Below are 15998 nucleotides of genomic sequence, written 5' to 3' on the forward strand. Positions count from 1 at the left end.
ATATAATACGTTAATACTACAAATCAATGAACACACATCCAATATTTATAATAATTTACCAAATTTTAGACCATAAATCAAATATTTCCTCATAAATTATTCAGTCTATTAAAGGAAAACACTTTAAACCATAATCTAAAAAAATCTTTAAATTTGTCAAATATTATTTACAAGATATCTTTCGAGAAAAAATCAACCAAATCACTTGTAAACTAGTGTTGGACCTAAATCATATAAAATAATAATATGAAGTCAAACATCAAAAATTGATATCCCGTATTAATTTTTGATATCAAAAATATCGAACCGAATATCGAACGCTCGTAATATAACAACCCCTTCCCCAACCAAATAGACCCCACCACTCACCCATCTTGTGAATGTGAAAAGAACAGTAACAGAGCAAGTGTCGGTGCCTAAATAGCCCATTGCCACCATTATTATTAGTCACATTACAAAGCACATTTTTTTTTATAAAGTATAATCCTCCTTGTGACATTCACAATAAAGCTAATCAAGAAAAGACTCATCAATCAAAAGTCCGTGGTACAATGGATGAAACTGTTTTCTATCTTAATTTATATTATTAATTTTTAATTTTAACTATGTAAATATATAAATTTTATTAAATTTTAATATAAATACTGAATATGAATATTTAATATCTTATCTCATTTGTTGCTATAGTGATGCAATGAATAATATTATCTTTTTTATTGATTAAAAGTCTTGATTTTGAATTGTGAATATAAAAAATTCTTGACGAAAGCACTTCTTCTGAATGAACCCTATATATTGCGAATATGTTAATATGAAATAAAGTATATTTTAATATGAATACTGAATACGAAATAAAAGTCAGATACCCCACCTCAGTTATTGCCACATACAGAGCTGTGCAACAAACAATATTATTCTTTTCTGAATTAGAAATCTCGATTTTAAATTATAAATATCTAAAAATTCTTAATTTGGAGCACTTTTCCTGAATAAGCGCTATATAGTGCGAATTTATATTGATATATAGTATGTGTTTGGATTTTAATATAAATATTAGACTCAAAAATCAAAACAAAATTGAGCAAAGACTTATACCCATCTCAATTGTTGCCACGTATATATTGGTGCAATATAATCTTTAATAAAAAAATTTAAATTTTTAATTGTGAATATGTAAAGATTTTAAAATATTACTTTTTATAAAAATTTATATTAATACGTGAATCAATCGAACTTTAATACGAACATGGACGGAAAATCAAGAAAATGTGAGAAAAGGTTAATACCCCACCTCAATTGTTGCCACGTACATAGCGGTGGATGTACCTTTTTTATTGTTTATCAATGTTTTCTCACTTCAATGAATCTATCCGTTGTTTGGCTGTAATTGGTGTAAACACCTTTGCATCTTGATAATTGATAAAGACAACCCACCCCCAAAGCATTTACTCTTCACAAAAACTAATTTTTGTAGCAGTAAAATCACTTCAGTGTGGCAGCTGTAAGCTTGCTGTTTGCTTGTTTGGTTTTATTATATGCATTGATTTTTGGTATATGTGTTGATATTATATGGAAGGGGAGAGATAGGTGCCCCCATGTGAGATGCTTTTACTGAGGCTCATAATGATATTGGCCCCTCTTTACTCTTCCTACTGATTCTTGATTTCTTTCTCTCTTTCTTCCTTGAAAAAAGATTGCTTTTTTTCTTTCTTGTATTCCTTACTTTCAAGTTTTTGAGAGTTTTTAGGCACACCCTTTTCTTTATTTGCTTTATATTTCATTAGGGGGTGAGCCAAATACCAAAAATACACTGCAGCAAGAAGAAGAAGAAGAGGAAGCAGCATGAGTGGAAATCATAAAGGAGGGGGTGCTATGGCTGGTTTTATTGTGGTTCTTTTGACTGTTTACTTTACTACTTTTAGCTATGCCTCACCCACCATTCTTTCTGTAAGTTTAAGTTTCTTATCTTTTTCTTTAGATTTTGCTTGTCTTGTGTAATTATAAACATAGTTATTTAGTCTTGTTGTTGTTTCTTGAATGTACCCTTTTCTTGTTTCCTTCTGTTTTGTGTTCTTTGTTGGTAGTTGGAGAAAGAGGGGATGGAAAAACAGTAAAAATGCAATCTTTAAGTTTCTTCATTGTACCTTTTTTTGTTTTCTTCTATTTTATGTTCTTTGTTGGTGGTCTAATGGAATTGAATGGATAAGGTAGATGGAGAAAGAGGGTGATGGGAAAAACAGTAAAAATGCAATCTTTAAGTTTTTCAATGTACCTTTTTTTTTGGTTTTCTTCTAGTTTGTGTTCTTTGTTGGTGGTCTAATGGAATTGAATGGAAAAGGTAGATGGAGAAAGAGGGTGATGGGAAAAAACAGTAAAAATGCAATCTTTAAGGTGAAAAGGGTTTTAGAGTGAGATTTGGGGAATTTTGATGAAAATGGTCGTCTAAAGATTATTCAATTTTACAAGGGTACGTAAGGTGGTAAAAGATTTAGATCTTAGGGTCGGCAGAAATGGAAATGTAGATAGTGGTAGGGTTAAGGGAGTGGACTTTTTCTATGTGAGGAGGTAAGCATTAGTCTTGATTTTTTTTGGTGTATATGAGCAATTGTGGAAATTATTTTGGATGTGGAAATTAGGGTTTGTTTACTAGCATTGTGGAGAAAGTTGTTTTTTTGTTAGGTGGATTTTGCTGATTTTGTAGTATCTTTTGATGTCAAGACAGCAGAAAAGTGGAGAAGAAACTGGCAAAAAACTATTGTTTTGGTATAATCTGTAAATCTAGCAGTGATTGGTGTTTTTAAGGAGTGATTTGGTGAGTTACTAAAGTTGGATCTGTTGACTTTGGACTAATTAAGTGTCATTTTTTTAATGGTCTGTTAATCCTTCCGGTATTAAACCCGTCTTCATGCCACTTGCCTGATCCTCAGGAATGGGAAGTTTTTGAATCTGTTGACTGTACAGTCTGTATGGAAGAATTCTCATGTCATTGAAAAGATCTGATTTTCGGTTAAATTTTTATATGTTTGGTAGATCAACACAGTCAAAGAAGTTGCTATTGCTTTAAAATAATAATAATTATATAATAATAATAATAAAATTCTGTTTGGTGCAAGATGATTATACTTCTCTTTCAAAGAGAGGAAATCATAATTTTCTGGGAAAAACATCACATGCCTATCCTAACCCAAAGAAGAGGAAACAATCATTCTTTTCTCAAGGGGCAAGCAATAAACTAATCATTTCTATCCATGGTTTTGGCTTCAAATGTCAATTGGAAGTATTGAAACTTGAAGGCTTGTGTACTGTTATACTATTGTCTCTACTGTTGCAGTTGCTACTGCATAAAAGGATTGAAAAGGGGTAACTGAACTTAAGGTCTGCATAACTTTCTTGAATAGAACCTAACATGGCTAGCCAAGCAAACAGGATATAACCAAAGAAAATATCAAGGTTGCCATGATTATTCCCGAGTCTGAACTACATGGACTCTAAAAGGACTAGAGAAGTTCGACTAAACGACATATTTAGATTCTTTTGTTCCAATTCCAAAATTCCTTGTGATCTCTTTGACAAACTTTAGGAATCTGGTAAATTTGTGTCCATAAAGAATAAATTACGTGCTTTTGGTATGTATCTATGTAATTATTTCTGGAACAATTTAGAAAAAATTGATTGTATAGGCTTTGCATGTGCAGGATTTGAATGCTCCAAAATTCAGGCACTCACGTCTTGCAAAGAGTGCTATACAACGCCAAACTGTGCGTAAGACCTTATTGATCACACTTACTTGTTCCTCTTAAATTAACTTCTGTTCTCCTGTCATGAGTTTGTGTCTTGCTTGTTGCTTCTATGTCTTTAGTCCAATGAAGAACAGTCACGGCTTTGGACACCTTTGGAACACCAAGGATGGAAACCTTGTACTAAATCTGATGCTGCATCCAGTGAGTGTCTATGATCACATATTCTGATACATCTAAAATTTACATCTAGTTTGTGAAGGCTTGCTGTTATGCAATAACTCGATTGAGCATCAGCGCGATCTTGCCTTCTAATTTTCCAATGACTAATTACTGTTCCTTGCACTATGCAACAGTACCTGAAAAATCTGTGGGATACGTTCAAGTGTTCCTTGATGGTGGACTAAATCAACAGAGGATGGGGGTGCGTATTATGATTCCTTTGTTTGATTGTTCATAGAAACAACATTAATGAATAATGCTCAACTCCTTTGATTATAGAAACAAACTGTTTGACTCTTCATTACTGACATCTATATTTCTTGGAGAAGATCTGTGATGCAGTTGTCGTTGCCAAAATTCTGAATGCCACACTTGTGATCCCTCAGTTGGAAGTAAATCCTGTTTGGCAAGATTCAAGGTATCTTAAGTATAGTGCTAAAATTGGTTTACTTTCAACTTTTAAGTACATATACAAGTTATCGTCCTCTTTCCTACAGCTCATTCGAGGATATCTTTGATGTGGATCACTTCATCAATGCATTGAAAGACGACGTAGCTATAGTCAAAGAGTTGCCTGATGAATTCTCTTGGAGCACACGAGAATATTATGGCATAGCTATCCGACCTACAAGAATCAAGACTGCTCCAGTTCATGCTTCAGCAAATTGGTATTTAGAGAATGTGTCACCTGTACTGCAGAGGTTAGTCACAACATTGTTTTTGTTGAAGATTTTGGTCTAGTTGTATGATAGTCATGTAAACTGTGTTCAGTCTCTCAACCCACCCGTATGACAAAGTACATGTATAATTGGTAAATTACTAGCAGGATTTAGTGCTCAAAACTTAAGGGAATTCTACAAAAGTTCCACTGCCCAGGATTTTACTATTCATTTTAAGTTTTATGTTCCCTTAAACCAAAATTTAAGTTAGGCATGGACTATGTATTATGTGTTTGATTTATTTCTTGATATGATCATATTTTGTTCGTTCAGTTATTAGCTTCTGAAGGTAGTAATTCTCTTATCAGCCTTTTGCTGGAATTCGTGACATTGCTTTGTATATTAATATTTTATGAATGGATCAGTTATGGAATCGCTGCCATAGCACCATTTTCTCACCGACTGACATTTGACAACATGCCCAAGTACCTCCAACACCTACGATGTAAAGTCAACTTTCAAGCATTGGCCTTTGTTCCGCACATCAGACAACTCGGGGATGCCCTTATCACTCGCCTGAGGTTTCCTCCTAGTGAAGACAACATGGTTAGTAACAACTACCTTAGAGAGGTTACTGATCTAAAGCCCAAACAAGGAGGTGGCAAGTTTGCTGTTCTTCACCTTCGCTTTGACAAGGTAAAAACACCTTACTGTTGTTGAACTACCTATCCTGCAATATCTCCCGATCAAATCTTAGTACTTCCACTTTCCTGAAAAAATCAGCTTTCCTTTACTGCCTGTTAAAGGCAATATAACACTACTTATTGATGAATATATCTCAGTACCGTATTTTTGCTGTATTTTTTAGTCAATTTTACTCCACCCAAAGTGTCACATGATTTAAGAACCTTTGGACTTGTTATCTCTCCAGGATATGGCTGCTCATTCAGCCTGTGATTTTGGTGGCGGCAAGGCTGAAAATTTGGCTCTAGCTAAATACAGGCAAGTAATTTGGGGAGGAAGGGTCATCAACTCTCAATTTACTGATGAAGAATTAAGGAGTCAAGGAAGGTGCCCATTGACTCCCGAAGAAGTTGGATTGCTGCTGGCAGCTTTGGGATTCGACAACAACACTCGCCTATATCTTGCCTCCCATAAGGTCTTCACTGAAGTTCTGCATTTATAGAAACAATATGCGTTTCTTTAAGGCTAGAATACTTGAAGTGTAAAGCCAATATCTTAGTGTCCTGAAGCTTGTTCATGTTTTTTCTAGGTTTATGGCGGGGAACGCAGGGTTTCAGCCTTAAGAAGTTTGTTTCCCCTGATGGAAGATAAAAAGAGCCTTGCTTCTTCTGAGGAAAGAGCTCTTATCAAAGGAAAGGCTTCATTATTGGCTGCAGTTGATTATTATGTTGGCATGCACAGTGATATTTTTGTTTCCGCCTCCCCAGGAAATATGCACAATGCAATGGTAATCATTCAAATCGTTTCATTTTCTAGTTTCACTGTGGCTTGCTATACCTCCCTTAAGAATCTACTCCATTAGTTGTTAGTCATTTCTTCCAAACGTGTTAATAGTATTTAAGTTATATACACTGATAGAATATGGTTTAACTTGTGATCACAGATTAGTTGCAATTACCGGATTACTCCCTCTCTGTTGTGCCTTATGTGACATTCTTTCCTTTTTAGTTCTTTTTGGTCTGACAAGTTAAGAATGACACCTTTCTAATCAATAAAAACATTTTTAATCTTGAACTTGCCAATTAAACCTTAAAGACATGGTTTTATAGCCTCAGAAATGTCATGACACTTGAATCACTAGCTTCAAAAGTCTGTCATTCTTTCTCTATCTACTAGAACATCTTCACGTAAAATGAAAAGTGCCACTCCAAGTGCGTCACATTAAGTGGGACAGACGGCAGAGATTTACCCAAAGTGATTTCTTGATGTGACTGGTCCTTGCATGTATTCCTATTAGTTGTCATTTTTTATTGCACTGTCGTTTTTCCTTTCTGTTACTACTTTGATTTGCTTCACTCCACGAGGTAGGATTAAGGTAATGCATACACTGGGTCTGCTGTTGATTTGGCTGTGTGAATAGTTCTTACACGGTCAATGCACAGAACACAAACGCCGCATTATTAGGCTGGCTGAATCTGGTCCACACAGCAAATGAATAACACACCTACCTTGAAATTGACAGGTGGGACAGAGAACATACAACAATATGAAGACAATAAGGCCAAATATGGCCTTGTTAGGTCAGCTTTTCTTGAACAAGACACTCACTTGGCCTGAGTTTCAAGAATCAGTAATTGAAGGGCACCAAAACAGACAAGGCCAAATCAGACTCCGCAAACCCAAGCAATCCCTCTATACATATCCTGCTCCTGATTGTATGTGCCAAGCTTGAGAGGGCCTACCATATATATCTTTATTATTATTTGTTTGGACATCAAATTATTGTTTATTATGCCTTATATTATAGTTATAAATAAGATGCCACCCCTTTTGTTGACTTGTAGGGGGTAATTTATATTTATGTGTCACCACGTTGAGATTTACGGTAGGGGTGGAAGGAATATGTTGTACAATATATGTTTTTATTACTCCTATGAAGAGTGCATATACAGATAGTAGTATTCTAGTCTTGACAGATATATTTTACTATGTAATGTCAGTTCTTGTAGTTTATTAAAAGGGTGGTTTGTTTCATTTGGTTGATGTAGCAGAGGTTGATAATATTATCGAATGGCAGCTGGTGGAATTGATTTCATTATTGTCTAGTTCTGTTTTTCTATATTCAAACTCGAAAACTCCCTTTGACTTGCTAGTTAAGGGTTCTTTGTTACTATAATATAGAGACCGCTGGTTAAGGATGAAATGCAGAGTAAAAGGTTAAACAGTTGGCAAGATCTGAATATGTGCCTTTCACCTCATTGAAAGTTTAAAGTTTAGAAGCCTTGGATACAAAGTAGGAATCTGGATCTTTTATTAATGATGTCAAGAACAAATTCCTTGGACATATATTGATTGTCAATCACTGTTCAAATTTGATAGATTCGTTCTCGATAACAAGAAGTTTGTTGACTATCTCTGGTAGGATCATTGATTAAATATAGATCACACAAATGGCAAATACATGAATGTGTGTAAACCAGCATGACTGAGAAAATGACAATTCCTATAGAAGTTGCCCAACCAGGCCAATAACTAAAAAAACATGCCACTGGAGGATCAAACTGGATACAAGACAATAGTACATACATTAAAAACCAATAGAAACTAACATGATTAACTCCTATAAGTTGACCGATTTTATACTAGAGTGATAGGCTAAATACTTCACTATCCTGGAAATCAAGACGACTCTTTTCAATGGACCATGTAACATCAAATCTGGTGCTGACGAAGAATTAGTGTCACATGAATTGTTAGTGAAAACATAGGTGGATCAATTGTCTATACTCGACTGATCGGGAGCTGTAGAATTAGGTCTGTTTGAACGCTGCCCGTCTTGTTTATCTTTCTCTGCAATGGTAGAAGCATTACTACTACTGCTACGGCTAGTAGCCATTTCCTTCGATTCTGCTGGATTTGGTGGGGGAGACAGCTCTTCTTCAATTGGAAGGGTCCTTTTTGAACCCTCGAGAGCAACACCAAGAACAATGTTCTCTTCCAATGCAGGTTTCGATGGCACAGATGGTTGTGAGACTTGTTGTTTTTCATCTTCTCTCTTAGGTTGTGAAGTAGATGGGACATTTCCTGTTTTCTCTCTAACATCTGATGGAGAAGTTGCGGAATTATCAACTACATTTGTCGTGCGACCATTCCCCTGGCTTACCTTCTCAACTTGCTTGTTGCTAGAGATGTTCTCTGGAGGATCTTTGGAATCAGAAATACCAACTTCTGCAGACTTTAGCTCAGCTTTTGGGACCGGTTTATTCACTGTTGCCTTACTAGATTTTGGATCAGACGATGCTTTAATGTTATCTTTGGATTCAGCATGTGCCATTTTGTCAACTTTGGGATCAAGTTTCAAGTCAGAAAGTGGCACATCCTTACCATTAGAGTTAGCTGGAAGTGTTTCTTTGATTTTAGGATCAGATGCAGGTCTGCTCTTGGTTTCAACCTTGCTGTCAGGTGCCGGTTTCATGGTAGCCTTTTCCTTGGTATCTTCTTCACCATTCACGCGAATTGGTCGACCTTTTGTGCGATCTTCCCCATGGACTTTATAAGATGGCTCAATCAGTAGCAACGGACGAGTTGATGCTGCTCCACGACTGAAGGCAGAATCATATGTCATGTTGTCCAAGTCAGCATCACTATATATTTTCTGAACTGTACGGATGGGAGTAGCAAGCCGAGCTCGGTGATGTCGAATGACTCTGAGAAGATCTAACAAAATTGCTTCCTAATATCATCCAAGAAAAAAAGAAAAAGTCAAAACACAAAGTTGTCGATCTCCAAATGAAATGGAACCATAACCGACTAGCAATAGCCAATGAGAAGTATCCTTCCTGAAACTAAATGACCATTAAAGAGGTAGGTGTCAACTTCCATCTCAGTTAACAAATTCCATATTTCAACCATCTCTTGTTAAACAAACATATGAAACAGCAAATCGCTATGTATTTCATGAGCAGATTATTCGTAATATGCAGAAGAATCATCTGATAAAGCAACCTTCAGAAGCCGAGAAATTACTTATAGCTATAGCTACATTCAAGTGTCAAGCATCTCAGAAGACAAAGAAATCATTGCCTTCTTTTTCCACTCTTTTCTGGATAAAGTAAACTTATTGCCTATTGTTCATAAGCCAGGCAGAATATAGAAAAGAGCACATCTCATTAGACTAGATCATTAATTCCAACAAATAATTTTGTCACCGGCACCTACAGAACTGTGGCTTTTCAATTACTTGATTTTTGGGGAGTGAGTGATGGGAGGGTTCGGGAGAGAAGTGAACTTCGGCAAGGAACAATCAACTACATTTGCATATATACATGGGAGTTTTGAAAGAAATATTTTATCGACAATTTCCTACCATTGCCAGGATTAATACTACAGTTACAGAAAGCAGTGGGCTTCAAATTGAGGATAGAACATTTTATTGTTTTACAAAATATTCTGGATTACAGAGACTCTTCATATAGGATTTGTAGCAGGATCTTCACTCACCTTGACACACAAGTATTCCTCGAAGTGTGATGTCTTGACAAAGCAGGATATTAAGATCTGCACAATAATGAAGCAGATATTTACAAGAGTATATAAAACGGCGGAATAGAATTTCAAGAATGTCAAGCAACTTTTCATGTGAGACAGAGTACATGTTGAGGAGCATTTCGAGAATTTCTGAGTCTCTCACTTACCTAACCTTACAAACACACATACACATGCAAACAACAATTGTTTCCTGACATACGGAGTACGCTAAATGGATGGGTCAGCCATAACCCCAAGTAATAACAGATTGAAAGCAGGCAAGCAGGGTGGACTAGGTTCAACTGGACCATGAGCAAATGGAAAGATAATCAGTCAATTTGATATACTGCCATTACATAATGAACTTAGATAATATTCACACACTGCGTTCCGGTTATACTTTATGCTACCTTGAATCAAAGAAGGAGAGTGGTACTTCTTGATTTACTTGCCAGTTCTCAAGGTAAATAGATCACGAGGTGAACTAATATAATGGTCTCACTGATACTCATGAGCACAAATCTTCAGTAAATGGGCACAAGGTAGTGTGCCTTGAGTTTACATAGTTTGCTTCTTTCTATACATCCTGCTCGGGAACTGCAATTCAATTGATTAGTTTGGAAGACAACCCTAATTCTTTGTTAAAAGAGTCTACCAACTTCAATTAAGATACAATTCTAGCCCATTATATCTGGGGGCAACCAAAGCAGCAGCCACAATTTATGAAATAACTCTGGGTACTCCAGATCTAGAAAATTGCAAGCACACCAGACACTCTTACGCCCTAGAGAGAAGTAAAAGCACCCAAGATAATTTTCGAAACATACTGGTTAGGAAAGCATGTAACGAAAGCAACCTTTACACTGATAATGAAGATCCATCCAAAAGTCACAAGATATTAATAATCAAACAATGACACTAACCAACAGAGCTTGATTTTCAGGGTTGACATTCTCCAGGAACACTCTTCTATGTAACCTCTGTTGCTCAACTTGGGGATTCTTTGCCAAAACTTTGCGCATGTCAGCTACAATATTCTACAGAAAAGTCATGGTAACATAGAGATCAAACATCAGTAGTATAACTTATTTTGCTGTATTTTCTTGGCTATGAGAGTGAAGTAATGCTCACATTTATCTTACTGACATCCAAATGACTTATGGCTAAGTGAGTTTTAATACGCCAATGAGTTTTCTGAGTCAGATTTCGGACAACATTAACTGTAAACTTGTGGTTTGGAATGTGAATAGCCTCTCGATCCTCGCCTCTTATGATTGTGGGGGACCACCAACCCACATGCTGCGTCAAACAGACAGAGAAATTTATGAATCGCGGAAAAGTTAACAGAGAAGTGCTAGAGGAAAAGGCTCAAACATTCTTCTGATCTCAAACATTAAATACTGGTTTTTCCCTCAAGCGTAAGTTCATACCTCAACTGTGCCAGAAACTTCATAGCCTTCAATCTTGGTTTGAATCCATTCATTAAGGACAAACGGACGGGTGGCATGGATCATGATACTTGAAAGAAAATTTGTGAATATCTAATAACATCACAAGAATAATTGCATTACCATCTTCATCGAAACTGGACTAGAGCTATAAACTATAAACGGTCTTTTCATGCCTATATAAAGATTGAAGATGAGCTTGAGTAATGGTGTTATAACCAACAAGTACAGCAAGACAAACTATGAAACAGACCTCACGACCGGCAAGTGTCAGCAATACTGTTCCAAGTCCTCCCGCCGTTAGCCATTTCTGTGTAGAGAAACCTAGCAACTCCATGAATAATGACGCAGCTGCGACCCACACTGCAGTATAAATAGCTCTACCAGCAAACTGGAAGCCCATCTGCCAAGAAGCAAGACACCCATATATGTACAATATATCAACTGAGACTAACAATAATTACTTTCATTAAAAGAAAAAAAATAAATTAAATGACACTAACTAATCCAATAGGTGCAAAGAATTCTTACATTTCTGGTATCATTTGCATCACTTCTCTCCATAAAAAACTTCTGTGCTTGTTGAATAACACTGCATTTAATCGTTCAAGGTTTTCTCTTAAGAAGATACAACAAACAGCTATTTGTGAAGCAAAGAATACATCGGTATAAACAAATTTTGCCTACAGAATACAGAGAATACTGAGTGTCATTCTGTCAATCTCATAGAGAAAAAGAATTTAAGCAGGCAATCTACTAACTCCTTGAGACACACTGTAGTCAATACATTTTCGTGTATTAAATAGAAAAATTTATAGGAGCAAAGTTTGGACATGAAGGCACTTATTAAACAGCATTATAGCTTTACCAAAATGGTATTACCAAACTCGTGAATATTGTAAAAATAAATAGCATGCAGCTTTCTAACAAAGTAGTACAAGAAAACTTAAGAGATGCTCTCCACCCCAACCCAAAGCAATGTAAGAAACCTTTTGCTCTCTAATTTATTCCAGCTTGTCTGACCTGGCTCTCCATCTCTAAGATATTAGACAAATACATAACACTCAGGCTAGTCTTGAGTCATAATTCAGCAAAGTACCCCTCTTTTAAACAATTTACTTATTACTTGAAGCACATAGCATATCATTTCTGATATAAGATGTGTACCAATATAAATATCTCAAGACTTTCTTCACTTTATCTTGCTGCAACTTAATGCAGTCATCTACTAGAAGTTAGCATAAAATAGAAAGCACAAGAATTATGCCAACATATGGACAAATTCTAAACCAATTGCAATATGACAGTCCAAGTAGACAATGTTAACACAAAAATGCTTGAACCTTAGAATTAGACCACTGATTTTAGTACAAGCATGATTTCTTTATAAAGCATCTTAAAATGTATTCTGCTTCAGAATTTTTTCAATTTTTTTTTTCATATTTCATCATCAGAGGTTGTTTAAGTTTAGTTGGTCGAAGAAGTTCAACTCAAAATAAGTCATACTAAAGACTAAATACACCTGAACCATATAAACTGTGCTCAAAATATTTTGATTTTCGAGCATAGGTTTGACTGCCCTAACAAGGCAGAATATTTCGAAGATGTTAATGAACAAGTAGTACTTCTATTTATCAACAATATCTTCCATTTTTTCTGAGTGATAAAGCAGAGCAAAATTTGGTCAATAGAATGCCATTTTGGAGTTCTATCAACAATATGCTTGTTCAATTCCCATACTTTACCCGTAATTCATTAATATTAAATTAGATGAGCGATTGGCTACAAAGGATCTTTTTAAGATCTCCAGAAACCACATTTACCTGGACAAACAATATGCAGAGGCTAGCACGGTAGACAATGATTTTACAAAATTCAGAAGCCGTTGTTTAACAATTTGACTAGCTTCTGTTGGTAGCACCATCGGGTCTAATGCTCTGCAAGAAATATATTTCATGCGTCAGGTTGCCATCAAGAAGTATATCAGTCATGAGGGAAGGATCACTGCTTGCAATTGAATGAACTAACCTGCAGACAAGCATTGCCCCTGTCCACAACAGTAACGGTTGAAGATAAAAGGTCATAACATGATATGTACCACTCTTTCCCCAGCTGTTATCACTCTTCTGCACCATAATCAGGCATTATTGTCAAACTAAAAATAGACGAAGAGGGATATGTACAAAGAAATATAACCAAAACAAACACACTCATACATGAAGGAGTATATTTCTACTTCGACGCAGAAATGGTGCAAGACCCCAAACTGCAAAAGTAAGGATTCCAATTCCGGGAAGCAACTTAAGCAGAGTAGGGCTTCCTTGTAAGCTATTGTATGATCTGCATGAATCAACAATAATCTTCTAAATTAAATTACGAGGAAACAATATAAACTACGTTAAACAGGTAAAGGGGTGAAATCTGGCCGCTGGTACTAAAGTATGTGCATACAAGTTGTGCTATAATGAAACTATTGCTTTCTCCTCAAAATAAGCAGGTAGACCTCATCCTATTTACTATGGTTAGTAAATCATTACAAGACACCTAAACTCAACTCAATATATTAGATCTAAAAAAATTAAAAGGGTTCCGCCACACAGTGTAGATAGCTGCTTTAACTTAGTTTCTTAACATCTCTATTGAGATACTATAGCTATCCTCCTAATTCAAGCATTGTTCAAAACTATCATCGTCATCTAATCTTGAATTTCCATTTGTTCATTTTTACACAGATCTATTCATACAATACACGCATAGTCTTCTCTTATTGAACACAAACAAGAATTACCTTTTCAGTATAATAGCAGCATTCTTTACAGAAATGTCAAAAGCTTGGTCAGGTTTTAGGAAAGAATTACACTTCAACGAATTGCTTCTATATGGGAGCACATGTTTCTTCACTTGCAATCCTCTTAAGTGATGGATACTCCAAGAGTCCTGCCGCTGAAAATGTAACATAACAGAAAATTTAGTGAGTTAAAACAAATTTCTGAAGCCAAATACATTACCACAACTGAATGACAGAGAATATACACAAGGAAAAAGCGCAAGCACCCTATTTGCATAGATTACACTATCCTAAGAAATAATACCCGTTGAGCTAATTCTTTTACTACAAGATTGCCACCTTATTATTCTGTTGGAGTATTCTCTTCTTTCTTCCCTTTTTTTCCTCTAGACTTTTCTTCTTCTCCTTTTTTTCCTTCCCTTTTTAGACATTATGAGCAGCGAGGACTCCATTTCTCATTTAAATTGTTCAATTTACACCAATTTTTCCCGGAATCCAAAGAAGTCATCCACGTGCAATCAGAAGTACTTACTGATGAAAAAGATGACAGATTCGTGCAACAAGAACGCCACCTGTTCCTTCCAAGTGTGTTCTATAAGGAAGCAAGTGGAATTAAACCAAATATAATGGAAGAGTTAATGGTCAAAAACACACATAAAGTATCTCCTTTTATTAAAGTTTCATACTTGAACTATCACGTATGTGAGTTTCCTATCTACCTGAACTTTCATCAACTATTTATCTAAATACACCTCAACTATCACTTGATTCCTTTTCCTACACGAAATATCACCATCATTCGAATGATAGGAAAATGGAACAACAGATGTATGTTTTGATAAATAATTGATGATAGTTCAGAGTATGAAACTCGAAAAAATACATAATTTTGGCGTGTTTTCAACCCTTCACTCAATATAGAAAGAAGAACTAGTGATGTAAATAAAACATATAACCAAGTCGAAAAGGTACCTGTATAGGCGAATATTTCTTAAGGCGCTCATGGTTCTTGCAAGTCCCCCAATAATGGGACAACTGCAAAGAACCAGCAGCAACCATTATTGGATAAAGCTAAGCAAACAACCAACTATCACTAGCAGCATAAGATAATTAAACTACTCCACATTGATCAAAAGTCTTCCTAATTACAAAAACAAGGATAGTGATGATTCCCCCCTCAACCTCTACTTCTCTTGAAAAAAACCTGCAAAACCCATAATTGAAAACATCATCAGAATTGAAATTAAGTCACTAATATAACCCTAGTCTTAATTCTAACCTAAAAATCAGTCTCCAGAAGTGGAATTTGAATGAAAAATCAAATCTTTTTACATGGGTATTTTCTTTTTTCACAGAATTCAAATTTTTACCAATCCATTTCCAATAAAAACTGAAAAAAAAATACAGAAAATTGACAATTTGAAGCCATTGAGCCAAAAAACTCAACTTTCACAATAATAATAAAAAAATACATACAGGAAACTACCAAGAAGATGAAGATGATGAAACTAACCTTGTCTACCGGAATACAGAGAAAGGAAGAAACCTTCAAAACGGTGTCGTATGTGTGATGGTTTGCACGAACAAGGTAAAAAAGTTATGGAGGTGGAAGAAAGAAGAAGAAAAAAATGTGTTTTTTCCAAAAAAGAAAATTAAAAGAAATTACATATAATTTTACATATAATTGGGACACGTGGCATTATTGGAATAATACTTTAATGGAGGGTACCAAATTGGGAATTTGAGGTTGATGTGCTAGTTTTGTCCTTGTTGAAAAAACCTAAGGTCAATTATGGAATGACAAATAATTTGACGAAGTTACATATTTGATCGTTCGATAAATATATACGATATATTATATACTAATTATATACTTGATATTCACTTTTTATAATAAGAAAAACATTTTGAGATTTATTTCTTTTTTCTCTTG

The 15998-nt window shown here is 35.4% G+C and overlaps 2 protein-coding genes across 4 annotated transcripts; one reads left to right on the forward strand and one right to left on the reverse strand.

The window, feature by feature from the left end:
• The first annotated feature begins 1351 nt into the window (after positions 1-1351).
• Positions 1352-7397, forward strand: LOC107004524 (O-fucosyltransferase 39). Its single transcript, XM_015202738.2, has 11 exons — positions 1352-1501; positions 1785-1947; positions 3696-3758; positions 3860-3941; positions 4094-4161; positions 4289-4377; positions 4457-4660; positions 5044-5314; positions 5550-5777; positions 5892-6089; positions 6825-7397. The coding sequence occupies exons 2-11, from the start codon at positions 1843-1845 to the stop codon at positions 7032-7034; spliced, it is 1518 nt and encodes a 505-aa protein (XP_015058224.1). The 5' UTR covers positions 1352-1501; positions 1785-1842; the 3' UTR covers positions 7035-7397.
• A 319-nt stretch (positions 7398-7716) lies between these two features.
• LOC107004769 (mechanosensitive ion channel protein 2, chloroplastic-like) lies at positions 7717-15717 on the reverse strand. 3 transcript variants are annotated; one of them, XM_015203122.2, is made up of 14 exons: positions 15579-15717; positions 15038-15269; positions 14598-14657; positions 14066-14220; positions 13494-13617; positions 13306-13400; positions 13101-13214; positions 11809-11869; positions 11531-11680; positions 11260-11370; positions 10961-11128; positions 10753-10866; positions 9803-9859; positions 7717-9035 (listed from the first exon to the last, which is right to left on the reverse strand). In XM_015203122.2, exons 2-14 carry the CDS (start codon positions 15122-15124, stop codon positions 8076-8078), a joined length of 2256 nt encoding a protein of 751 aa, XP_015058608.1. In that variant the 5' UTR covers positions 15125-15269; positions 15579-15717; the 3' UTR covers positions 7717-8075. The 3 variants fall into 3 exon arrangements, with proteins under 3 accessions (XP_015058608.1, XP_015058607.1, XP_027768661.1); XM_015203121.2 differs by having other exon boundaries at positions 13306-13403; XM_027912860.1 differs by lacking the exon at positions 14598-14657 and having other exon boundaries at positions 13306-13403.
• Between the last annotated feature and the right edge of the window lie 281 nt (positions 15718-15998).

This window comes from Solanum pennellii, chromosome 11, assembly GCF_001406875.1.
Source record: "Solanum pennellii chromosome 11, SPENNV200".
Classification (NCBI taxonomy): domain Eukaryota; kingdom Viridiplantae; phylum Streptophyta; class Magnoliopsida; order Solanales; family Solanaceae; genus Solanum; species Solanum pennellii.